Raw genomic sequence first — 27,362 nt, 5'->3', positions numbered from 1 at the left:
AGCAGTATCTCTGGTGAGATAGCTTCTGCACACAGTAATTACTTTACAGAAGGTGGGTAAAAGGGGGCAGTAATGATTTGCAAGTCATTTAGTCAGCGCTGCCAACAAAATCTTTCATTCTTCTTGATTATTTCTTTTTTCATGCATCTTGGCAAGTTTCTCTCGTGTTTTTCTTTCATTATGTTGCAATTGCACAATGAGAACAGTAGGTCATTTGACCTAAACCCTTATTTTATAATTGTCCTGACATTGCCAGTTGCTTTTTCTAAAGACCATACATAATACAAGATCTCCTTGTCGGGGAACAGTTATTCTTAGATGCTTGCCAAACTGCTCAATTCTTTAGGAGTTTTCTGGCTACTCAGCACAATCTCTTCCTAGCATCATGTGGTTCCAGATTTATGCTAATACTGAATGGCATCCAGCTGATCCTAAAGCATTCACTGCAGGCTGGAGGATCTACCACTTGGAGATGGTAAACCTGGGTGGCTTGAAGGGAAGTTTCCCTACAAGTATCCCTTGTTATCTCAGTTCTTAGGAAACAGGCAATATTTTAGAAATGTGTTGCCCCAGATGATCCGTCCAGGTCTTGTTCTGGTTATTGCTTACCCTGGTAGGAATCAGTACTGATTCCACTGAAGAGAATAGGGATACACTGGTATGAAACTGAAGTAAAATTATAATCCGGTCCATTATGTCAGATAATCCATTAAAACCTTGTTCTTTCTGCTGCAATGCAATTGTGTTTTGGATAATGCTATTTCCAGCCAGTGAGATGAACAAGGCAGGTCATGGAAGCCTTACATGAATAATCCTTATATGAGTAAGTAACTATTTCAGTGGGTCTTCTCATTTGACAGTTCACAGGATGAGGTCAAATATTGGTACAGGTGAAAGGGGCAAGTGAGAAAGTAGCTGTGGGTCAGTAGGGTGAGACGAATAAGTCCTGTTGTACATGGAAAAAGAGTAGGTGTTACCTTTAATGATAAAAGTGAGTGAACCATTAATCATAGTGGGATCAGATGGGCAACTACAAGCAAGGGAAAAGTTCTGAGACACAGCACCACTGGATTAGCTGCTCTGCCATTTTGGCAAAATGGAACTTTCTATTGTAAGGGTAAAACTCATCTGTGCAGGAGAAGGAACTCTCTCAGGAGCTCATCCTAGACTTTGAATGAATTAATTCCTACACGAACTAATGACCATTACAAACCTTATCACCTTCCACTCACCACCAGTGCTCCAAATGCGAAGTGTTCTGTGCCGACCTGCTTTCTCTAATATATACACAGAGCAATGTGTACGTTTTAAAAAAAAATTCCCCAAAACAAAATCAGTGCCACTGGAAGCCGCTCAGTGCACTACTGGAAAATGTTCAGATGCTACAGCGATGAGGGCGACATAAAGCATGTGTATAGAATAGAACAATAGAAAAGTGAAGTAAAACTGACCAGGATAGCATAGAAATCTAGCAGCCTCAATATCACAGAGAAGGAATCCAAAGTGGGGGCTTTTTTCATACCATTTTAATGAAAGGCTCCATATCCAACGAAAGAATTGACCAAAGGCTTCTAAACAGGCTGAGTTCACTTTACCTGATATCATCTACTTTCCAAAGAGAGCAAATCTGCAACAGCTGTTTATTTCCAATTTAATAGTATTAGGTTTTGAGCTATTAATAAGACCCAATAACCACAATTTATTTGAATCACAGAACAGATGTGAAAATCCCCAGTATGTAGAGGTGTCCATCCCACAGAAGCCGTGATATTGAGATCTTTGAAGTCATTCTCCTCTGTCTACATTTTGCAATAGCATCTTTGCTATTATGGGAAGAAAGAAAGTTGTTGTTCCATCTGATTATATCATCTGTTTTGGAACTAACCAAGATGCTCTCCATTAATTTGCTTTACACCAGATATACTGTATGTTTATGATTTTCTTGCCTTTTTCCCAGCATCATATTTTTAAGGCAGTGCCACCTAAAATGAAACCCTATTGAATGAATACATTAAGATGAAGAAATGCTGAATGAGTTGTTGAGTTTGAGTTGGCATGTTGTGTTGTAAACCAGTCCAGGGTTTTTACATTTAGCATGACAGACTGAAAAGAAAAAGCAAAAAGAGAAAAGAAAAGAAAACTTTAGACAAGAAGCATTGCAGTGCTTGGGTAGCCAGCTGAACTTGATTAGTGATCACTATCATTCTCAGCAGTTTAAAGGATGATGCTATCACCCAAAAAACCTGAAGACCTCTATGCTGGTTTTACAGCTACAAGCAAGCTGAGTTCAACTACAATGAAATGTATCTTAAGAAAGCATTCAAAGGAACAGACAAAAATTGAACCTACTCAGAGAAATAAGAAGGATTTTTGCCTTGTGAGGGTCTTATTAATTAGCAGTCTGGAAAGGTCTAAGGTCTTTTTTATTTCTTTCTTTCTTTTTCTGGTTTTGTTTTTTAACCGTGCAAAAAACCCAAACAAAGCAGGAATATCAAATTCTATCTTTCCTGTTTCTGTTAGCAGTTGTCTTGAAAGATTCAGAGAAGCTTTCTCAGCACTTAACTAGGAGTGTGTGTGTTGAATCTTTAACAAAGTATTTTTTCTGGCAGTGGATTATTAGTTGTTTGAATAAAATAGGTTTAACAATAATGAAACAAAAAACTAAGGTTTTTTTTTAAACAGTCTGACTGTATTTCTTCCTTCCCTCCATCAGGTTACATTGTTTTGTTACTTGTCACACTACATTACTGCTACTTCTGCAGTCATCCATCTTTCGGGAAAAACAATGTAGACAAGACCTGTATTATGAATATTAAAGATGCTTCCTGTATATATTGAAGGGAGGAGAAGGAGGAGGAGCACAAACTTAATGTGCAGGGGTTGCCCTTCTGATAAAATTGGAGCAAAACTGTAATCAGTACATTACGTGGTACTTTTGGCAGTCTCTTGAGACAGGAGTTTGTAAATGCGGTTACTGGAACAGGTGCCAATAAATTCATGAGACTATTTCCAGAGGGTCACATTTTCTGTGGCTGCACAATCATCAGGACTATTGGTCCAACATCCAGATTAGTAGAGCATATAACATAAAGAAACCATTACGTTCTTGTGTTAGAGGTGAATCCAGGCCGTAACTCTCTGGTTTGCTCTCGCCAAGTGGTGGTTTCACTTAGATGCGTTGCTAAACGTTTTTGGCTGAAATCTGCTTTAACATCTTCTCAAATACACATACTGTCATGGCAATTAAAAGCATTCCTTGATACCAAAGCATATTCTTTTCTCACAATAATGCTGTTGGGGAAACTTGGCTCAAACTTCAACAGGCTTATAAAAGAAAATTCTCAATGCGAGTGTTCAGTTGTTTTGTCCCAGTCGCCTGACAGTTTTGTCCCTATCACATGGCAATTATAGTCAGAAATGTTTGTAAAGAGAAGCTCTTCTAACAGCTTTGGATTCTTCTCTTATTTTTTGTGCATTCTACCAGAGAGCCAAGGAAATTGCTACATGTAGATTTTTGTAATGTGTAAAGTTCAACAGAATTGTGGATGGAATGAAACCCTCTTGGGTATCCAGGGTTTAATATGGATGGTCTCCTAAATGGCACCGTCTAGAAACTTCATAGAAACAATTCTGCTAGAGCTGACTGTTTGGTCTTTTAAACCAAGATTAAAACTCGGGACCTGAGGTATAGACTAGGGGGACATGGGAAGGCATGAACTACTCCTTTAAGGGACAGGCTGGAGCCTATGACCAGGGACAGCTGGGGTGTAATCAAGGAGTCCCTGCCCCACCCTGGGCTGGGGTATTTAAACAGAAACAGGAAGCTGTCAAGGGAGAGAGGAGAGAGCTGTGCAGGTTTCAATGGCTGGTGGTTTCTTCCTCAGGCTCCAAGAGACTAGCCTGACCAGACTTTGTTTGAGGACATTACGGTTAGGAGCACTGAACTTATGAAAAACAGTCATTGTAATTGCTCCTATCTTGAAACCTTATTAAAGGGTTTTACTACTTTGATAGTATGTGTCCACTTCTCCTTGCCCCAATCTGTTAACTTATTGATGCCCATCGAGGAACATAAGATGGGTCTCACCTGCAGTGCCACACCTGGCCGTGGGGGCATGCAGATATGCCCACACCTTTACAGACCACAAGAGCTCTCTATGGTTCTCCTGAGTTCATCCTTTTACAACCATTGACAGTCTTATTCTCTCTGTGTTGTTCAGTGCTGCCTACTGATTGATGGGTTCCTCATATCATTGTGGCTTTGATTAGCTAACCAATCTTGAAGATCAGCTGCTATCTATAAAAAAGCAATTTCTTGCTGGCATTAAGAGGCTGGCTAGCTGAGTGAAATACTCAATTTTTTTAAAACTGAGACTCAGACATTATTAGTAAGAGAACTCTTCATAAGTGCTATGTCTGCACAAGTATGAAGAGAGGGAAGAATCCAGTTATCAGAGTTATGTTGAAAACCCAGCATTGCAATACGTAGGGATGGGCAAAATAGTTTGAAAGATGTGAGAACCTATCCAAAGCTCAAATGGAACCTTATGGAGTCTAGTTTATTATCATCATCATTTATTATTTTTATTACTGTCATGCTTAGGACAGTAGTCATGGACCAGGATCTCATGGTACCCGGAACTGTACAAACACAGAACAAAAAGATGGTCCCTGTCCCAAAGAGATGACAGATAGATAATATTGGTCAACATGACAGGCAGTGGTCTCTGCATACAAGGGGGCTAACTGTTTTCTAGTTTTTGTAGGCATCATAGAACGAGAGTTTTAAGGAGGTTAATGAGGTAGCTTTGCAGATGTTTACAGAGAGCTCCTCTCAAGAGTGAGGGGTAGCATGGGAGACAGCGCAAAGGCGCCTGTTTGAAAAATTAACAAGTGGGTGATGGAGGCAGTCCTCCGGGATCAGAGGTCAGATTCCATCTCTCTCTAGTGAGTGAGAGATGATAGGGAGGTGGTGATTGGCTGTGTTGGACCTTGCAATTGAAGACAAATAATTTATGATTGATTCTCTAGAGAAGAGGGAGTCAGTGAAGGGACTGGTGGCAAAAAGGGGTGCCATGATCAAAATGAGGTAAATTGTCTTTGCAGCAGCATTCTGAATGGATATGAGTGGAGCAAGGTGACGTTTGTCAAGGCCAGAGAAAAGAATGAGATGATGAGAGTTTTAGCTGTGTGGATGGATGAGAAAAGACCATATGTTAGAGATGCTATACAGAAAGAACTGGAAAGATTTAGACATAACCTGAATGTGAGGCTCTGGAGAGAGGTTTGAGTCAAAGAAAATGCCCAGATTATGGGACTGAGCTATGGGCAGGATGGTGGTGTTGTCCACAGTGATCAAGAAAAGAGGTAGCCAGGAGAGCTTGGTGGGGGGGGGGAAAGGGGAAGATTAAGAGCTCTGTTTTAGCCATGTTGAGGTTGAGCTGACAGCTAAACACCCACAAGGAGGTGTCAGAGAAACAGGCCTGAGATTTTAGTTTGGACAGAATGAGACAGGTCTGAAATAGATCTGTGAGTTGTCTGTAGAGAGATGGTAGTTGACTTTATGTTTGAGATTTCCCAGAGATGAAGTGTAGAGGAAGGACAGAAGGGGACCAAGGACAGTGCCCTGTTGAGCCCCCATCACAATCAATGACCTTAGAGACGAAAGAGAGAAGGGAGCTGGGGCAAGTGGGGTCAAGGGTGGAATTGCTCATAGTGAGAGGGGAAAGAGCCAGAGGAGAGTGAGAGGTTAAGGAGAAGGGTATGAGAGGGGATAAGAGTGGGTGTTAGGGCGATCAGGAGATGGGATGGGGTCACTGGGGCACGTGGAGGGCCTGGAGGAAATCAGATGAGAAACTTCTGCATCTCTGGCAGGGAAGAAGGAAGCAAGAGTTGTTGATTAACTATATAGCCAATTCCTTGACCACACTTTGGTTCAGTATGAAATATATTCAAGAGGCCAAATAACCAATGTCTGTCAGGTTTATTGCTAAAAGTCAATAGTAGTGTAGTAGAGGAAGGATGGTTCAGTGTGATACCAGTTTCTGGAAAACCGTCTCGTGCAGTGTTATTAAATTCACCTTACAAAGGATGTGTGCTATCAAGGTTACACTGTTAAAGCTATCCTTTTTATACTCATGCTGTTTACAGGTAAAAAGGTACTGTGTGTGTCGTCTGAAATTAGATGTAACCAATCAGCTTTCTGCTTCGTTTTTCTACCCCTTATCTCTCTGTTCTGAACGCATGTATTCCAGGTACGCAGGGGCCTATGACACCTCCTAGGTTTGTACGCTGATGTACTGGAAGTCAGAGAAAAACCAAGTGACAGGGCATGAGGGAGGGGGCTGGTAGATGACAGTCAGAGAGGGGGAACTCAGCAACAGAGAGATTTGAGGGAGTCTTGCATGTTGGACCTTATAGCACCCTGCACACTCATCTGCATATTGGACCTGATTCTAATCTCTCCCTGGTTTTTGCCCCAGTTCACTGGTTGCAGTGGCCTTACTCCCGATTTACATCAATGTAAACACATTCAGAACCAGGCTCATAGGTTCCAGTGGAGTTACTCCCCATTTACATCAGTATCAGTGAGTTCGGAACCATTGTGCCGGTATCTGGCTCAGTGCTTTTGAGAATACCCCTTTCCGGTGCTACACCTCTAACATTCCCATCACTGTGGGGCTGTGGCTGAATCCAGCCCTGGGCTTGTCATTTTGTCTGTGTGGACATTGTGTGCAGTGCAAGAAAAATGAGACAGGTTCTTCATACCTGTAAATAGTGCGACTCTCTCTGACAGCATGTCATTTAACTTGGGTTTTAATATTCTGTGGTAATATCAAGCTTTTATTAATAACTAAACATCGCTTACAGCTGCAACTACTCATTCTTTGTCCCTGTTGTGCTGCCGTGGTTGTCTTGCTGCCCAGTGAAAGGATGGTGTGCATTATTAAAAGGTGTAGTTTAAATAAATAATAAACTAGTACAGTGCATGCGGTAAGTTTCTGTCAACTCCTTGCAGTGTCACATTGCTGGCTTTGATGTCCCCCTGGTCACCTATCTTCCAGAACCTTCCATCTCATCTACCTGAGGGGGCTGATAGAAGAAAGTGGAGAGGGACAGCCAAAGTGTGAAGATGATCAAAGGGGAGAGTCTCCCAGGGAAAAGGAGAAGCTCTCAGGACCTCTATAGAGAAGCAGGCAACCAGAATTCCGTGTCTGGCAAGTCTCTTTCTAATCCCAAACTATTCTATGCAATAATGCAAACTTTCCTGATGGGCTGCTTACAAAATGCAATCAATATGTTGTGAGACTAACAATGGGGGGGGGGGAGGGGAGGGGAGTGAATTCCCTGTTCTTGGCTGGTGGTTGAACAAAACAGTCTAGCCCTGGGTGGTGGTGGTTTTCTTCTCAAGCTTGGTTTCTGCTACGATCATTATACATGATCGCCTGGGATTGCACTGGGCATCAGATAGGGAAGTGGCTGAGGGTGATGTTGGTGATTGGTTAGGGTGTGACACCAGGAGAGTGACGCTAGGGGACTTGATGGGTATGTTCTGGAGGATTGTGTATTTGTAGGGAAGTGATGATAGGAGATGGCACAGAGGATTTGATTGGACAGTGACTAGGGGATGATGCAGGGCACTTGATTGGGCAGTGACTGGTGGGACCTTGATAATATACAGTTTTTATTAACCTAAATCACAGTGTAATTCCCATTGCAGTAGAGGTTTCCTTCCATACTGTAATATTTTAATAAAACTGATACTAACTGACCTTAATCATATTCTTCTTATGTGGTGTATGCATAAGTAGACATTTGCAGCCATATTAGGCCATTCTGTATGATCGTCTAGTAATCTCTTTGTGAATAAATATTCCTTTTAATCCACCCACCACACCACATCATCCATCCAAGATTTTCTTTTTCTGCCTTGTGTTCTTCTCTCGTCCACTTTTGCTTCCAATACCCATAAACACACTTCACCTGCTGAACCTCTTAAAATATACCCTGCAAATTGAATCTTTCTATTCATTAAATCCCTGACTAGTGTTTGCTGAGTTCCAATAATCTTCAATACTTTTTCATTGATTCCACCATCATACTGACCATCTGTTTCAGCTGTTTGCAGGCAATAATTTTTATATTTTTTTTTCATCCACTTTTGATATTCTTTGGAAAAATATGTTTTGGATGATTTCAGAGTAACTTCCATTTTTTTAGAGAGACAATATAGCGTTGATGCAGTTGTTATAAAAGAAATACATTTTATTGGGTTTTCTAGATGGGGATTTTGTCTCCTGCAGGCAGGCTGAAAGACACTGTGTACTGTGTATTTTCTCTTCACCAAGGAATCATGATACATGCTCTGCTAAGCTCTATTTCAATGCACTTAGGAAGAATTTTTGCTGGTTCTGCTCTAATGTTAGAAAGATTTGACTGCATCAGAATTTTTCTTTCTTTCTTTCTTTCTTTCTTTCTTTCTTTCTTCACTAAATTTCAAGAGTTGATTATTGATGCACTTTGATTGTCAGCACTTTGTCTCCAGTTATTCTACCCAGAAACTCAAAAATTAGTTAATTCCTTGATAGGTGTTCACAGTTGAAAATTCAATTTGTGTCCAGAGTGACTGGGCATATCACACAATAAGTACAGGACAAATCAGTCTTATTCACACTGGCCACTGCAAACACTTATGTCCATGCTAAATTTTATGCATGTGAGCAGTACCATGCACTGAGATCCAGATCTCAGTGTGCTGATATCATCTACAAGTCTGTGATAGCAGGGGATGGATATATTTCTTGAGGGGGTACTATCTGTTTGCACATCTGTTTTAAAAATTGTTACCTAATATTGTTACAAGAAGCATCTAAAATCACTATAGCTGATAGATATTAGAAGTTTATTTTAGTCTATTTAATTAGTTTGTTTACTTTGAGCATTTGATAGCACTTTGTAATGGGCAAAAATGTGATTGCAAAACCACAAAAATTGACCATTTGTTGGGGGAGAGGAGGTCTACTTTAAACTAATTTTTCTGAAAAGTCCAATTTCAAGGTAGTAGTAAGAGATGAAGCTACACTGCATGGTATTGTTTGGTGGCTGATCATGAATCCCATGTCTGAAAGGGCAGAGTGAAAAAGAGAGGTTTAGACCAGGTGTCAGAGAGTTGCATTGTTTTGTGGCGTATGTATCACTGGAATCCCTGAACAGCTGCTTTAATGACACAAGGTAGCACCAGCATGGCAGAGTTTGGTAGGTTAGCACAGCTGAAAGGAGGTCATGGGACATGGATTTACTTCAATAAATTGCATGGCACAAAATGCTGCCTCTCTTGCTTTAGACTCATGGTGTCAGTGAACGTGAGTTGTTGGCGAGTCCAGCACTGAAGGTTGATGCTCTTTGACCTGTTTGTGACATTTGTGGAAGATAATGGCCAGGGTTGAGAAATAATAGCCAGGATTGTACCAGTTGTCCCATTGGGTCTATGGTAATTCAGCAAAATTGTAAACGTATGCCAGAAGATGCTGTCCTAATCTGGGCAGACTGTTATTATGTCAGGATTTAGGGGTTTGGCAGCTCAACTGGGGCATCTTGAACAAACCGAACACACATCAGGTATGAGGTTAGCTAACTTTTGATTAAATATCAATTAAAGGAATCAATCCTATGCCTGCCCGATGCCTCCAGTTGTAGTTCTGAAGTAGTTATGCTGTGCAAAGGGAGGGGTGTACAGAGCTGAGCTCCACAGTAGATCCCTGTGCACCAGCATGCAATAGTTGAGCAGGGACAATATATGGGGTGGAGGTAGCACCTCTTCTCCTCCCCCTTTGGACCCCAGAGGAGCCTCAAGGCTACAGTATCAGCTCTGCCCCCCAGGGAGAGGGGTGCATTTCTTCTTCCGTTGCCCCCTCTGCATCTCTCCAGAATCTGGCACAGCTACTTGGGCTGAGTTCTGGGGAGCAGGTTTGCCCCTAATAACCAAATGAGGCAGACATTGCAGAGAGATGGTGGACTGTAAACCCACTAACAGCAGCAAGTGAATGTGGTGGAGGCTGGCTGAACCATTTTGGCTCGCTACCTGAAACCTATAGGAAGCCCACACTACAGGTCTGCTGCGGAGAGCCATTCTTGGACAGGGGCGTAAGGTGGTCTGCACACCCATGCATGTCCTCCTGGATGTAGGGTGGGCCCTACATGGGCTTCTCCTTTGCAGAGCCTTCCACCCCCTTGCAGGAATAATTTGCCCAGGAAGGGATGAGATTGGCGCATAGATCTGCTGCATTCCAGGTAGGCAGGTATGTAGTCAGGAGCCATCGCTTCCTATCTGAGAGATCATGATGTGCATTGGGAGTTAGGTGTAAAAGAAAAAAGAAATCTCTCCAACAGTCAAACTTTCAATTAACATAATGTCTGAATGGAGCTTTCCACCCCCCCAAAACAGGGAAAATGTCTCTTGCCGATGGGAAGTCTAAAAATAAGCATATTCTCAGCAAAACATTTAAAAATGTTTAAAATGAAAAGCAACAAAAGATTTAGAACATCTGACTCATTAAATTACAGGGCTATCTTTGATAACAGAAAAAACTCCTCACTGAAACTCACTTGTAAATATATAATATATATATATACATATTGCCTTATAGGGTATGTCTATACTGCAATTAAACACCCATGGCTGGCCCATGCCTGCTGACTCAGGCTCATGGGGCTCGGGCAGCTTAATTGTGATGTAGATGTCTGGGCCTGGGCTGGAGAGTAGGCTCTCGGACCCTCCGCTTGTCCCAGAGCCCTGAAAGTCAATTAAACAGCCCTGCAAGTCTGAACCTCGCGAGCTCGAGTCAGTTGACATGGGCCAGCTGTGGTGTTTAGTTGCAGTGCAGACATACAGATAATGGCCTGTTCAGATAGCAGTCGTCTCATTTCCTTGGATGGCATGGGACTGCACCTTTATTCCATTTTCAATATATAGAGTCTATATAAACATTACTAAAAAACACCGAGGTCAAAGGCATGAGCTTAGGGTGCTTTTTTCTCAGGCTCAATGGCCATTCTGCCACCACTTGAGATCTGGCAAGATATCACTGGAAGTTGAGGCTACTTCTTGAGGTGAAAGACATAAATGTACATTGGTCCTTGTGGTATGTTTTCCTCACCCTCTCTAAGTCACAGGTGTTTGGAGCTGCAATTGGTAATGAGCAGATGTGTTGTCACAGCTACCTACAAGTTTATTTTCTAATTAAAAGGAGTTCTTGTTTTATTGTCCAAGTTGAAAGAGTTTACTAAAGGGACCTGCAAAATCAAACTGATTTCTAAGCTCCCTATCCTGCAGTGAGCCTCATGCTGGGTGGGAACCTATTACAAGATTGAGGACTTAGCTAGCACTAGTCGATGAGCCTGAATCAAAACCCTGGACTTTGAAACATAGGAAGAGGCGGTTGGATGCCGAAGCTAAACCTAGGTCTGATGTTTCTAGCTAGTCCCATCTCTTTAATGGGCTGAACTGAAACTTTGGAACCAAACACATAGAGGCGATGGAAATAGAGTCAGTCATAGAATGTAAGCCCAGAAGAGACCCAGATTATCTATTCTAACCTCCAATGTATCACAGACCACCACCACCACCACCTAGCACTCGCACACCAAACCCAACAACTGAAATTAGACCAAGGTATTACAGTCAACAGGAGACTAAATCATTGGGTGCCATAGGAAGAGAATAGGAGGGACCAAGGTACACTAGTGCCTGCAGGCCCTGCAATGGAAGAAAGCTGATTAAGTGAGATTATATCCATATGATCCTGGCAAGCAGCCAGGAGATGTGGATCTGCTAGAAGTTTTGTTGTTCAGGCCCATTTCTAGTAAGCATCCTTCTACTGTCTACAAATATTCTAAGCAATGCTACAGTTGGATAATTTAGACCTGACACTGCAACCCTTATTTATGCTAAGTAGCACTTTATTCCATGATTGATTATTCAAACCAATCCTTCTTGTGGAGGAAGGTACAATTATTCAGTGTGAGCAAAGACAATAGAACTGGGCTATTACAAAGCTGGACCGGGTCTGCCTTACCTCTCTTAGCACAAAACAAGCACTGTTCTCTGTTTGTTTCCTAAACTACCAATGATCTTTCATATGGTTCCTCTTCTGCCCCATTGCAAATACCGAATCAATCAACATCAATTAAATGAGTTGGCAAACACAATAAGCACTGCACAGAAGGATCATAAATCCTCAAGCAGAACCCACTCACTAATTATTAAATCTAGCTATTTAGCTCAAAAAATTGCTGATTAAACTTCAAAAGAAATCATCTAATATAGAAGTGAGATAAAGGAGAAAGTTTAACAACTTACCTCTGGAATAATTAACCATTGTTAGAAGGGTATAAATGTCCAGACTGGGTAGCAATTGTTTGGGATGGTGGAAGAAGGTTTAATTAGGAATAATGGGATGAAATTAAGCAAAAAGAAAATGTAAGTGGAAAGTCAGAAAATGTGTCCTAATTGTGAGACCTTTTTGGGGATGAAGTATTAGTGAACTCTCCCAGAGGAATTTTAGAACCTACACTTCTTGGGGCATTTAAAACTGGAGTAGACAGAGGGCTAGAACACTTAGTATATTGTCGGGAACAATTCTGCACTGAAAGGTTGATAGCCTAGATGGACCTAATAGATCTTTTCTGGTTTTAATTTCCTCAATTGAGGAAAACTCCTACTGTTTTCAATGGAAGTTTGACCATTTAAAGACCTCTACAGTTTGACCTGATGAGTCTATGAAATCATTACATAGCTTATAAAGGGGAGATATTTTTTAAATGTCAGCACTCTCTAAAATTATACATTGACTTGATTTGATTGCCTCTTGGCCTCTCCCTTGTTCTGCTGCAGGTTGACCAGTGATCTAATCTGGTGTGGCAAATACTGCCGATATGTTCCTAGGACTGGTGGTCACTTGTTAAATGGTAGCTCATAGCTATGTATCCATAGGGTTGCTTAGTCTGTGCTTTACCACTGAAAGTGCAGCTCAAAAGCAGGTGCATGGATAAAAAAGAAAAAAACCCACAAAACCACTCCAGTCCTGGACTTACTGAGCCCCCTCCTCTGGACTGGGTGATACCCAATGTTTGATTAATAATTTTGGCTGATCTGCAGCATGTTTATGACAAATTACTTCAAACTGTGATCCACTTGTTAGTAGAGCGATGGCTCAGTGCTGACAGTGATAACTATCACCAATTACCAGCCGGCAGCTAGGCCTGTCTGTGACAACAATTTTCTCTGTCTTTAATAATTTTTCACTGTATTACTTTGTCACATTGGGATTATATTGTCTCCCTCTGTATCATTTGCAGAAACATAATGCAGATGACATACTAGTGATTTCTGAAAATGTCATCCCTTAATGAAAAACACACATTTCCATGTACTTGTGTCTGTTTTGTACACTGTAGAGCTTGCATATGCATCTATATGTAGGAACAAAATTGGTAATTAATATTTATTCTTATAAAACACAAGATATTACACAATCAGTAACGTGGTTTAAAGGACACAGAGTAAGAGAGAGGAGGACCTGATTCTGATCTCAGTTTTGTGGACAGAAATCCAGAGTCACTGGGGTTACTTTGGATTTATGCAGATGTAGCGGAGATTAGAATCTGAGCCGTAAACAATTAAAAATATAAATATAGAACTCCAATTCATTTTCCGATTATTATTTTCAAACCACAAAGCAGATGCTTTTGCTACTGGATGGCAGGAATTTGATGTATCTTTGGGAATTTCTGGGGGAAAAAATAAGCCTAAAGAGGGAATTCAGTTCTATAAATTGATTAGAACAATAATGGACCAAATCCTACTTGGTTTACTCATTCCAGTGTGCTACTAAGATTGATGGGGTAACATGTAAGGAAAGCAGGCTTGATCCTTTAAGGGTTAACTAAAGAGAAAAGGAAAAGCAAAGGAATGAAAAATCAATAAATTCCAACCCTACCCTTGTGTAAAATGTAATGGAAATGCAGCCAGCCTATGGTCTATCAGCTCGGCTCTCATTAACATCGGGGGAGTTATGTTCAACAGTTGAAGTGTTTTCATTGGACATGGAAATGTGTACTATGTAATAAAGATAATGCAGTGCCAGCTTGTAGCTTGGTCTATGCATGCTTGTTGCAATCTATGGAGGAGTAAGAGAAACCCCATTCTCCTGTGCTGCCTCCCCAAACCAGGGGCTCAGGCTCATATGAGTAACATGCACCCAATATCCCTGCTCTCTCGGCGTGACGAGTGAGCAGGGCAAAGAAGAGCCTCCAATGTATTGGTCAGTGCAACTGATTTGGCTCGGGGGGCAATAATCTGCTACTGGTCAGGGTCTGTAGCACATTAACTAGCTCACTGGAGCACGTGGGGAACAGGGAGAGATGGGATCCTTTCCTTAAAAGCCCCATATAGCCATAAGTGTTAGTAACATAGTGATTCATTGGCTTGGAGAGAGAGGCAGCAGATAGGAAAGATTTTACACTGGAAACGTACAACACTACCAGTCTATGAATGAAGCACTCTTGAAATATAAAGTGGGCACGTGATCCACAAGGCTACACAGTCTCTGCTTAACACTCATGTGATTGTCAGTGTTCTATGAGCTGCAGAGAGCTCTCCATGTTGTTTCCTGAATACCATTCAGACAGTTCTCGTTGGCTCAAGTGGTGGGCTTCTATTGGAGACTATGCCCCAGTTCCTCTGGTTAGAACACTTCTCCAGATATCAGCCTAAATAGTTTTTAGTTTAATTTCATCACACCTTGGCACTCTGATCCTGGGTTCCTTGGGTACTGCTTGTTCAATAGGAGTCCAAAGTGTCAGGGGTGCAGGATCAGGCCGTATGTATATAAGGAATGTCTGGCTTTGCCAGGCAAGCCACATGCATGCATTCCCCTGAGGATGGTGCTACCTTATAGAACACCTTTCATGGTGGAGAAAAAAGCATGCTAAACAAAAGAGAAATGGTTGCTCACTCACAGTAGAGTGACCATGTCAGTGCTGTTCAGACATGGAGAGAGAGCCCTTTCCTGCGCAGAAAGGAGAGACAGAGGAAAAAGAAACCCTACTAATCCCAGATATCCTGGTTAAAAAGACATAAAAATGAGTGGCCTCTCCTGGCTGATCTAAAGTGTCTGGGAAGCCATAACTCTCCAGCATAAGGTGATGCTTAATAAACTAAGAGATGCCAAAAACATAGCCTTGATATTATATCCCTGCGTGAACGTGCCATAGAACTTTGGAGAATTTGGAACCGTTTCAAAGTGCTGCCTGCCTGATGGGAACAGTGATTTGTGATCATTTGGTAACATGTTTCCTCTTTTGCCCTTATCAATATCTCCTGTTTATCAACGCAGAGAGAGCGCTATATATTGTGGCTGATGGCTGGCTTCCCTCAGTGGGTCTCGCACCTTCCTGCTTGTAGTGGGCCTGGAAGTTGCCCGTCACCCCATCTTCTCAAAGGAGGGGGTAGGGACCCGGGCCCACCCGCTCCTCCAGGTCCCAGCCCAGGGGCCCTATGAGAAGCAGCTATGTGCTGCTGGTACTGCTTTCCAGACAGCACACACTTCCCCTGGGCTAATTTTCCCCCTCCTTCAGTCCTTCTGGCTTCTTGAGCCAGTACATTCCTCCTCACTGCTCCACCACAGCGCTCTGCTCTCCAGTCTGTTCCTCTGCACAGCGCCGTACTCCTCTCAGCTCAGCACAGCACTCCTACTTCCTCCAGCTTGTGTCCTGTGTGTTTGGGGTGGAGCCCTTTTATGGAGCACCTGGCTGATCCTTAATCAGCCTCAGCTGCTCCTAATTGCCCCCAGTGGCTCTGAGTTAGTCAGCAGGGAACAAAGCCCGGAGCATTCTGGGGCTCACGCCCGCCCACCTTTCCTAGTTTACAAATAGGAGCACTCTTCTACTGCCTTCTGCCTTCACCATATCACAATATATTGTCAAAAAGTAAGGGTGTAACTGATAGGTCTGTGTTTAAACAGACACACACACATGTTCATTCAGGAGTCTTGTGGCAGTGTTTAGACATGCGTTTTCTTTTGTGTATAAAAAATGTTGGCGTCGGATTCTACATTCACTTGTATCAGCCCATCAAACATGTCTTTTATGAGCTATTGTGAAGGATTGTGGGTTTTTACAGTGGGTCAGAAACAAAATTATTTGGCACATGGGTGTCTAGAAATGCGACAAATTAGTCATAGGCAAAGCCAAACACTTGTGCATATATCCCTTAGCAGCAGTGTGTTGAGTTAGTCTTTGGTCTAAAGACAGGGAAGATGATTCAGTGGTTCAGGTGCTAGTCTGAGACTCAGAATACGTGGGTTCAATTCCTGCTCTTCCGCAGACTTCCTTTGTGACTTTGGCCAAGTCACTTAGTCTCTCTGTGCTTCAGTTCCGCATCTATACAATGGGGATAATACCTACCTCACATGAATTCTGTGAGAATAGATAGATTAAAGATTGTGCGTTGCTCAAATACTGTGGTAAAGGGGCCATATAAATACTTTAAGATAATTTCTAGTTCATATGCTGTAGTGAAATATACAACATGTAAGACCTTGAGCTCTCACAGGGCATGTCTATACAGCAGCTGGACACTTGTGGCTGGCCCATGCCAGTCGACTCAGGCTTGCAGGGCTCAGGCTGCGAGGCTATTTGATTGCTGTGTAAACTTATGTGGCTCTGGGACCCTCCAAGGTGGGAGGGTCCCAGAGCTTGGACTACAACCTAAGCCCAGAAATCTACAGAGCAATGAAACAGGCTTGCAAACCTGTTTGGCTGGGATGGGCCAGCTGGGGGTGTCTAGTTGCTGTGTAGATGTAGCCTTAGTGTTCTGTCCTGTAAAGTGATTCTGTCATTGTGAGTTCCGTGCTTATTGTCTCTCAATGATTTCCAATCAAACATGCTCCATCGACAATAAACATGTTATCTCCATCTGCCAGCCCTGCAGACTCACCTGAGGATCTGAGAGTCAAGCTGGGTTCTTTTCTTCTGGCACTTCATCCCCTGAGAAGTTCTGCAGGCCCCATCAGGCCCTCAGTGACACTTGGGCAACCCAGATTGTCTTCCAAGTGTGTCCATAGCGTTGCTTTCAATGGATTCTCACAGAGGAAACTGACTGGAACATGGTAAAGATGATGTACATACCAGGAACAGAAGCCAGCTAGTTCAATCTGAGCTGTTTTCAGGGCCACTCAGGGTGGAGCAAAATAGGCCGTTTGCCCTAGACCCCCAGTTTGAGAGGGCCCCCAAACCAAGTGGCGAGTCATGACAGAGGGGTGGCCAAGCCAAATCTGAGTGGCTCTGCAACCACACATACCAGGTCACAACAACTGGAGTGGGAGCCAGGCCCAGTGTGGGATACATGAGCCACCACTGTAGGGTGAGTATGGGGCGGGTTCACTCTCCAACCCTCATCCCCAGCAGGGCCTTCCCTCAGTGTTTTTGCGCCCTTAGTTTTGTGATTGCTGTGGGTAGTCGTCTTAAACACTCATCTCCTTGGTCATTTTTTTGGAAGTGTGGGGGGGCCTCCGTTTCAGATTTTGCTCCAGGCCCCCTAAAACCTCTGTGTGGCCATGTCTGTTTTGACTCTGCAGGAGTCTTAGTAAAAAAAAAAAAAAATTTTTTTTAAGTTGGCAGAAAAGTGGACAGATATAACTCTGAATGCTCAAAGGGAGCAGCTCTGATGAGTACGAAGGTTCCATTTACAGCGTCTCTTTCCAGATCAGGATTGCACTTGAAGATCTGCTAATTTTTAGTGCTTACCTAAGTATATTCTTCTGTGTCTGCCTCTGTAAAAAAAAACACGTTTTGAAGAGGCAAAATAAGCCATACAAGGGAGGGTGTTGAACTTGGTTCTCTCTCACATGCAACTTCTCTGCAGGCCTAATCAGGCCTAGCAAGATCTCTGGAACTGGCCTGATGTTTTCACTAGTGTGTGTGTACAATATCTAGCACAATGGATCCCTATCCTAAATAGGGTCTCTAGGCACTCGTGAAATACAAGCAATAATTATAATGTAACATGCAAAGGTTAGGTTTAGAATGGCCACTCCTGACTGCCATTTGACCCACTATCCGAGCGTGAGGGTGCCAGATTGATCTGGCCTCAGGATGCACATACAGAATCAGTCCATTCATCTATGGGATGAGGAGACTCTTCTGATTGAATGTGTGCAACATCTCACACTTCAGCCGCAGCCTAGCTTTTGTGTATCAAGTGAACTCCATGGAAACTGTTGTAAATCAAGTCCACAATCTTGCAAGCTGTCCATGCAGATGTTTAACTGTGTGTATGTGAGCAGTCCCATTGACTTCAATGAGATTACTCACTTGTGTAAAGAAACTCATGTTTATAAAGGTTTTCAGACTAAGGGAGATTTTTGAGGAGGATAAGGGACAGATCAGGCCTTTATTTGAATGTTGCTTTTATACTGATCTTCAGCTTGACACACAATTCATAGGATATTTAAGCTGGACAGCATTTGTGCAATCTACATAAATAAATGGAAAAGAGTAGTAACAAGGGGGCCACAAACCCAAAAGAGAGGAAGGATGGTCTAGTGGTTAGCCCAGGACTTGGGAGACCTGGGTTCAAGTTCCTGCTCTACCATACACTTCCTGTGTGACGTTTGGCAAGTCACTTAGCTTCTCTGTTCCTCAGCTCCCCATCTGTAAAATGGGGATAATTATAATAACTACCTCCCAGTGGTGTTATGAAGATAAACCCATTAAAGATTGTGAAGTGCTCAGATGCTACGCTGATGGGGGCCATAGAAGGATGGAGGGAAAGGTAGCTAGCTAGCTAGAAGGCACCACTGCTGTAGAGGTGGTGATATAGTGGGTTTGCTGTGAGTACAAGTTGTAAACAGGGTGGTTGGAGGTAGTGCGCCTGAAGATATTCTTCAAAGGTGGGCCCACATATTTCTGCTCCTCTCTCCTGGGATGCTGCTCTAGGATGGTAGTGTGTGCCTCGCCTGGATCCTCCTCATCTCTTTCCATTGCTACCCCTCAGTCTCTTCTTTGCCCTTGCTCTTTTCAGCTCTTCCCCTCTCATCCTCGCCAGAGGTGCCCTCTCCCTCTTCTCTTTGCCTCTCCCTCTCTTAATCTGCACCAAGCCCTCCTTTCCCTCTGCCTCTTTATCTCCCATCCTGTCCCCCTTAGCGGTCCCCGACCAGCCTTGCTCTCTGCCCCTAACCCCGTTTTTTCTCTGCCCCTCGGCTCCCTCTCCCCCCCACTCTCCCTCTTTCATGCTCTGCCCCTGTCGCTCCGCTCCCCGATCCCTCTCCTCTCTGCCTGGCATTCTCCGGCCCTAGCCCCTCTGTGCCGCCTCCTGCTGCTGATCGAGCCCCAGAGCCGCAGCAGTCTGTCGCCTGTGGTGAGGAAAGAGTTACTAAGCGCCCTGGTGCAAGGGGTCCAATATGAAACGGCTCCAGCGTGCCGGAGTTTTACGTGGGCAGCTTCTCATTAGGAGGCGAGGAAGCTTCAGCTAGCTGCCTTGGTCGGTGTCGGTGTGCGTGTGCCGGGGCGCCAGGCGCTGCTCAGCTGCCTGGGAGCACCCAGGGGGGGAGACCAAGCGCAGCCCCGGAGTTAGCCCGAGTCCGAGCGGGGTGGATGGGGGGCGCTGCCCGAGCCGCGCGGGGCGAAGCGGGGCGAAGGCAGGCGCGGTAACTTGGCCATGGGCTGCTGGCGGCGCCGCGGGGGCATGCGGCTGGCGCATGGCGTGTGAAGGCAGATCGGCTCCGGCTGCCGCCCTGCCGGCGGGAATGGAGCGCTGACGGCCGCGGGGGTGACTGCTCGCACGGCCGGGGACTGACACACCGCCTGCCCCGCTGCGCCCCGCGCCCCTGGCAGCCCCGGTTCCAGGCCGTGCTCCCCTCGGCGCGGCGCGGCGCGGCTCGGCGCAGTCTGGGCGCTCTGCCCCCGTGCGTGTCTGACCCGAGACTGCTCAGCCCGGCCGGAGCGGAGCGGAGCGGAGCGAGCCCGGGCAGCGAACCTGTAGCAGCGGAGCCGCCTGCGTGAGAGGTGAGTGCGGAGCCGGAGGCCGGGCCGCTGCCGGGCTTAGCTCGCCGGCTGCCCCCCGCCTCGGCTGCGTCCTCGTCCTGCGGCAGGCATGGCCGGCGAGCCGCGGGGAGCCGGCGCGGGGGTGTGTGTGTGTGTGTGTGTGTGTGTGCGGGGGGACATGGTCGCAGCCTTTGCACTCGCGGGGAGCCGGCACTGGGCTAAGCGGTGTGTGTGTGTGAGTGTGAGAGGGAGGGAGAAACCCGCTCCCCTGCTGGCTGAAGCGGCGGCTGGTGTGAGTGTGTGTGTGTGTGTGATTGTGATTGTGGCGCGGTGTTTTGTTCCCGGCCATCGTCTGCCTCGATGAGTGCGACGGTAGTTGTGACAGGACCGTGCCCGCTCTGGGCTCAGCAAAGCCCTTGCCCTGCCAGGAGCAGTGTGTGTGTGTGTGTGTGTGTGTGTGTGTGTGTCTGTGTCTGTCTGTCTATAGACCGTCTGTCTGTCTGTCTGTCCACACTGCATGCACACCTGCCCGTCCGCTGCTGGGAAGCGCTCTCTCTCTCTCTCTCTCTCTCTCTCTCGTGCCGTGCCTGGGATCCGTGCCGGTGGGCAGCCGGTTCACCGGGCGGAGGGAGATTGCAGGCTGGAGGGGTTTGCACCGGCTGGTTGAAAGCGGGGCCCCCGATGAGTGGGGGTGGGGGGAGGGGAGCGCAGGGCATTCAGCCGTGGCTATTTGGGGTCTCCTTCAGCTGCCCCCCCCCCCTCCCTCCAATAGCCCCCCGACAGAGGTTGAGCTTCTGTCTGCTTCCGTGGGTCTCCGCGGCAGCCCCCTGCAGGCAGCAGAAGGGGAGAGTGGCGGGACGAGGTGGGGCCGGTGACATGTGGCCCGCCCTGCACCGTGAGACGCAGGTGCACCAGCCTCCGGGGGAGGCGATGCTTTGAACTCGCCCCGTGCCTCCCCAGGCAGCCGGCCGGGGGCGGGCAGGCAGCTCAGCTCAGCTCAGCTCAGCTCTTTGCATTAGGCTGGGCTCGGCTCCGGGCAGGTCGGGCACAATTGGAACTTGCTCTTTCCCAAGGCAACTTAGTGTAGCTGTTGGGCAACAGGTGGGTGCTGAGCCTCGGGGAGGAGGAGAGGAGAAATGATGTACTGAACTGCACACCGCTCAAGGGCCACAGCTGTGCTGGAGGGTGAAGGACACCAGAGAGAGGTTAGCCACACACCCGCCTTTGTAATACACTCTTTGTGTGTTTATAGCCAGTGAGAAACGGGCATTCTGGGCACACGGCATTTCTCTTTCTCTGTGCACACATTCTCTCTTTCTACCTGCATAAATATTCTCTCTCTCTCTCTCATTATTTTCAATAACATCCGGTAACACATACCCACATCTGCTGTTACATGTATCCATATGGCATATATGTTAGGGGTGGAAGCGCACACACTCACAAGAGACAGAGAGGCACTCAAGATGTCATTTAACAGCATAGCAGTATTTGTTCCCATTAGTGTTCCATTGTATTTTCCAAACACCCAAAGAAGAAAACATGATTATTTGGTAACTATGTAATACACTGCTCTGTATGGAGGTATATGGGTGTACAGAGAGACTCAGAAAACAAAGAGCGATGATTTACCCTCCATTTGAACACCCAGGTCCTAATTAGTCCATTGAAGTCAGGAGAGTCAACGTAAGTAATGTCCAGTGACGTTAATGGCAGTAATCAAAAGGTTATGGTCATATCTGTCACTTGCACATGTATATTAATAGGTTTTATGTAGTCAACCGTGGTTCATTTTATTTTAAATATAAATTTCAATCACCAGATTGAAAAGATGATTTTCAGTGCTTGAATCCTGATTTATCTACTTACAGAGCAAAAGGAATACATTTAATAGAGCCTCTGTCTTGACTGACTTTGCTTGCTTTCTGAGGTCTTAAGTCTGTATAATACTATTTCAGCTGACACTGATAAGCAGCTCAAACATTTTCTATTCACAGAAGATTTTGCTAACGTTTTTCAGCATGTGGAAGCTGCGGCTTTCTTAGTACTAGTTGCACAGTGTTTCAGTTCTTTATTGTGCACAGTGCAGGATTGCGCAATTTTAGTGTGGTGATGGTCATTTATATTTTGAAATTCATGATGATACTGACTGCCTCAATGAGACAACTATAGCAGAATCTGATCTTTTGTGGAAATAGCTGTCCAAGTTACCATCACTGGTCTAAAATGTCTATATCTATATATTTTGTATTAAAAATGAGGGAATATGGCACATAGTTATTGTGTTTCTCAGGCTATTAAAGCATTTCTAATTTAATTGGAAATGGGATTTCTCTGTTTTGCGGTAAAACAGATGCGCTGGATGTGATTGGTGATTGGATTTGATTGACTAGGATCCTTACATCATGTAGGCATCTGACATCAAAATGATCCTTTTGTCTGAAGTCCAAAATAACCATATGAGTAATTATCTGTGATTAGACCATATATTATACCATATATATAATGTCTTAGTGCAAATAAAAATCTCTCTGTTCCCCACCCCCCTGTTGTTTTGTAATGAGCCCTCCATAGAAGGGGTAACATCTAGGTCATATTGGCTATGCTTTTACATTGAATTAATGCTGATGTAAGCTTCCTTGACTTGAAATAATTTACTGTTCCAGTCTCATACAATAACCAATGGAAGCTTTACATTTTAGATATACTGGGTGCTTGGAATATAAATTCCACCAGGTGAGCACCTTGAAAGCTTTAATTTTAAAAAGACTGTCTCAGCTGTTTTCCTATATGGTATTTCTGGGAAATTTGTATTTATTTATTGCAGGGAACTGTTTTATTACCTCATTTGTGTGTCAGGAGAAGCTTTGATGTGACAGATTTACCCCTAGTCAAGTTTTCTAACTTATTCTAGATCCTGTACTCTTTTCCTTGGCATATACACTGCACCTATAGAGCTAAATCCTGCTAAATCCATGGGATGCAAGTCAAGGCGAAATTCAGACCACACTGTACATGGATCTGGATGATGGTACATATAGGCCAGATTTTCCTCATCTAAAATATCCACTTGCAGTAAGGACTGCCAGGTCAGACCCCTCAGGGTGAGCTCTGTCTTGTAAAGTGCTGGATATGCAGCCTGCATTTGACTTCTATAGGACCCAGCCTGGTTGTCACTGACACTGTCACTGACAGCCCCCCATTAACTTTGGTGGTACAAGAAGAAGGCTCATAAAGTATTATAGGGCAGGGTGTTATAGAAACTAAATATATTATGGAATCCCAGGACTAAATTTACAGTGCAAAAATTGTATTCTGTTTAAAGATTCTAGTTGTATATTCACATTTTATTTTTATACATAGTTCTGTTTTATCCCTCACTCTCATTTTACACATTTTACATCTCTCTCTGCCCCCAACCCCTGTTCAATGTTGTGAAGTCTTTGTCCAATCATAATGTGGTTCAGGATTATGTGTTGATGCAGCTTATCTATGGCAGATCATTTCACTCACTCACTCTCTCTCTCTCTCTCTCTCACACACACACACACCAGACAGAGAGGATTTTTTCTCTCTCTCTATCTTGTGGCCAATTGTTTCAGCTTTTATCTCTACAGAACCAATGCAAACCCAGCCCTAATACATTTGAATAACTGGTCCTCTGATTCAGTCTCCAGAAAACTTTCCCCTCTAAGTTGTAATGCAAGTGGGGTAGCCAGATAGCAAGTGTGAAAAATTGGAACTGGGAAGTAGGTGTCTATATAAGAAATAGCCCCAAATATCGGAACTGTTCCTATAAAAATGGGACATCTGGTCACCCTAAATGCAAGGCAAAACCCTAACCCTTCCCTCTCCCCAATGATCTAATTGTGAAGGTATATGAAAACATTGCAAGATGATAGCACCTAGTTTGTATTCAGATTTAATCTTCAATGGTGATTTGTAAATTAAAAAATAATACCTATATAAAAATTGTTTGCATTAGCAAAACCAGGATGCATCATTTTTAGCCAATTTCTGCATATGTAATGTTGAGTCAGCATATAATGTGACTGAGAAAATCTGTTAATACATATAAAAGAAGATGGGAACTTTTTAACTATATCATGGGGAATGTGTTTTAGAATGTTTGTTTTATTCACTGGGATTGGATTATGGCAACTAAAGCAATTGTATGAGTATTATAAAAAATATTAAGTGTGTTTTGTGTGGTAAGCAATACAATGATGTACTTAACTGGGATATTAACTGGAGGAACTGATATCTCTAGACAGACTTTCTGAGGGTAGATACCTGCTGATTATACTTTGCATCTGTGAATTTGACTTTGTGCTTTAAACTGTAAGCAAGAAACTGTAGAAAATACAGGCTATTATGTAACAGAACTTGGATTATCGTGAATGTGATGCAATAGAAGCACTGCACTTTATATCATTACCTGTAATTAAATGCAGCCTGCTTTGCTAAAAGGCTTAAAGGATTAAAATATGATTTAGACTAAAGATGCTAAACAATAATAATCAAAATCACACTGTGGATTTAGTCTTCTGAACCCAAAGTCCCTGGGTATGGCATGAAAAATGTATAGAAATAATGGGGGTGGCTTTAAAACTGCCCTTTCAGTCACTGAACTTAATTTTTGTTTATGCATTCTTTGTAGGCATAATTGTACATACCTGTTCACAGCATAATAAAAGTAAACCGTAAACATCTGCACTTCATTCTGTCACTGAGCCTGGTTTCATGGCTGTAGTATTCACACAGCGTACCTCCTCTTTTCCATAGTAAGTGACAGTACTAGTTAGTCTGGATCTGAGGTTTAGGAATCATCTCATTTGTTGCCTGCAGCCATGTCACTTTGTGCTGTGATCCTATCAGCATAAATGGGAAATCTCCAAGGAGCACTGTGATATTCCAGGGTATGGCGTTTGGTGATTTAGTAGTTGTCATGCTGAACCAGGTGTTAACCAGTGCCCCAGTGTGGTGGTAAGGATCATCATGTAGGTGGTGGTGTTGGGCAAGGTTCTGATTTAATCTATCTGCCTCTCCAAGCACTCATCCTGTTTTCATCACCTTGGTATCTGAAGGCATTCATTCAGTGGAGTGTCTCCAGATTTTTACAGGTGTAATTAAGATCATAATCTGGCTCTCTATATTTCAGGTCAGGCCTAAACAGAAGATGTGATCACTTGTGGTCATTAAGGATCCCACGGTATTTTTTTTTTTTAAAGAAGATTTAGGAGAGTCATTCCCTTCAATATAAAAAAAATGTGGGACACTATGTTGGAAGACCAAGAATGAGGGGTGAGCGTGTGTGCAGTGCACCCATGCAAAAAGTATTAGTGCAAAAAACTCAGTGCCATGGGATCCACTTCTTTAGTGTGTAACTTTGTCTGTCACCTCGCTTAATGATCCTTTGCTTCTGATATCAGTAGCTTTCAGCAAGAAGAGTGAGGGGGCAATAAGTCTGTTTGGAATGAAGGTAACTTTGGGACTAAAATGAATGACCTTCCTTGAAATGAGGGACAGTTGAATGATATCCCTGGGTGTTCTGGCCAAAATCTAGTTCAGGTAATTATGTTCCACCTGCATCTGCAAACAAAATTGCATAGAGTATTTGTTTTCACTTCCTGACCGTGGCCCTGATTGTGCAAAGGGGATCCCTATGGTCAGAATCTCGTTGACATGAGTAGGACTTGAAGTCAGTAGGGTGCTGTGAAAGTGGACCCTTATGTTTGTACTGAGACCTTTTCAAGTCAATGAGCTTTTGCCCATGCTTTTTTGTTGGCAGGATTGGGGCCATTAAACTGTCATATAGACTTGATGAGCACTTTTAAATGACTGCCCCGTTCTGCAAAACATTACTAATGAAACTAGTTCTTATTCATACGAATAATTCCATTGACTTCAGTTTGGGACAACTAATGGCTGCAATCTTTCTCATTGACGTTAATTGGAGTTTTGCCATTGAGTTTCAGTAATGGTGGCAGCATGTGGATAAAGTTTACTTCTGTGAGGATGTATTTGAAGGACCAATACTTGTATAATGAGTTAGTTAGCTTTCTGAAGCATTTGGGGAGCTATCTTGATGAAAGATGCTATACAAATGTCAGATTGATGTGTATTTGTTGATACACACTGCCATATTTTATAGAATTCCTTGATCTTACATATTCTAAAAACTGCAATTTAAGAAGAATGTCTCCTTTTTTATTAGTTTTTTCTGCATAGTATGACGTCCTCCAGGGCAATAATCTACTCTGAAGTATTGTCAGCATATGAACTGTTATGTAAATGAGATCTCAAATAGTTAATTTTGCCTGCTAGGTATTACAATTGGGAGCAAGAAAGCACAGAGTTAAGCCCAGGGAAAACAATGAAATGAAGTCTACATAACTGTTTTCAATTATTCAGTCTTAGTGGTTCTTTTTATGTTTCAAGAAGCGACATGAAAATCTCTCTGGAGCTAACTTGTTTACGGAGCACCAGCAGGTTTAAAGTACTGCCAGCATCACACTTCTCTTTTGTGCATTTCCTTCAAATAAATACTGAATAAAAATAAGAATCCTATAATTTGGCCACCTAAAGAGCTAAATACTATGCTTCATCAGAAAATTATCATTTCAAAATCTTGGGACAGCTTTGTGACAATCTTCCAAAGACCAATACCCTGAGAGGAAAGAATTGCATAATTTCAGCACCATGGAGTCTGATTATCCCATAATCATCACTTATGCTTTTGGGCCCCGATTCAACAATGCACTTATGCAAGTGTTGGAGTCTGATTCAAATCGGTAGGCCTTAAGCATGTACTTAAGCGTGGTGTTGAATTGGGTACTAAATGCATAAAAACTATTGACTTCAATGGAACTACAGCATTTGCTTAAGTGCTTTGCTGAACTGGAGCCGTAGGCCTTAAACCTGAAATTTTCTCTCTGCCAGCAAACCCCTGTACCAATGCAGAGTTCATTTTAAGATTAGATGATCTCAGTCTGCTCAGTGCCTAGGTGCAGTGGTAACTGGAGCGATGTATAAATTCCACAGATGGACAGTGCAGTACTTAGCTCTTCTTCTTTGGGTGGACATTATGACAACCTTAGATAGCAATGTAAAAAGCATAATATTAATGCTTTTCAATCCTCCGCATAAAGTGATGTTGTTGTTATCATAGTCTTAAAGCACTCTGTTAATGCATCCTGCAATATCTCCAGTAATAACAAATAGCCTTACAATTTTGGAAATGTGTTGTTATTAAACATAACCCTAGATCAAAAGTCCTGGTCTGATCAATCTGGGACTTTGGGAGTCTACATCTAGAT

General features: G+C 43.5%; 2 protein-coding genes across 4 annotated transcripts in view; both read left to right on the top strand.

The window, feature by feature from the left end:
• Positions 1-7,198, top strand: part of LOC137146567 (S-adenosyl-L-methionine-dependent tRNA 4-demethylwyosine synthase TYW1-like) — a 196,118-nt gene extending 188,920 nt beyond the window's left edge. The window contains exon 16 of the mRNA XM_067537926.1: positions 7,065-7,198. Coding sequence (XP_067394027.1) covers positions 7,065-7,130 — 66 coding nt within the window. The 3' untranslated portion in view covers positions 7,131-7,198. The remainder of the gene's footprint in view (positions 1-7,064) is intronic.
• CALN1 (calneuron 1) overlaps positions 1-27,362 on the top strand; it is a 269,840-nt gene that overhangs the window by 83,147 nt on the left and 159,331 nt on the right. The window contains exon 1 of one of the 3 annotated variants that reach the window (XM_067537935.1): positions 19,547-20,064. The exons of the other annotated variants lie outside the window; for them this stretch is intronic. The gene's annotated coding sequence lies outside the window, so the exon portion shown is untranslated. Of the gene's footprint in view, positions 1-19,546; positions 20,065-27,362 lie in introns of those variants that run through there. 3 annotated transcript variants of the gene reach the window in all.

This window comes from Emydura macquarii, unplaced genomic scaffold (genome assembly GCF_026122565.2).
Source record: "Emydura macquarii macquarii isolate MOO-44397 ecotype Brisbane River unplaced genomic scaffold, CSIRO-AGI_Emac_v2 contig_450, whole genome shotgun sequence".
Classification (NCBI taxonomy): Eukaryota; Metazoa; Chordata; order Testudines; family Chelidae; genus Emydura; species Emydura macquarii.
This window is presented reverse-complemented; position numbering and strand designations above follow the sequence as displayed.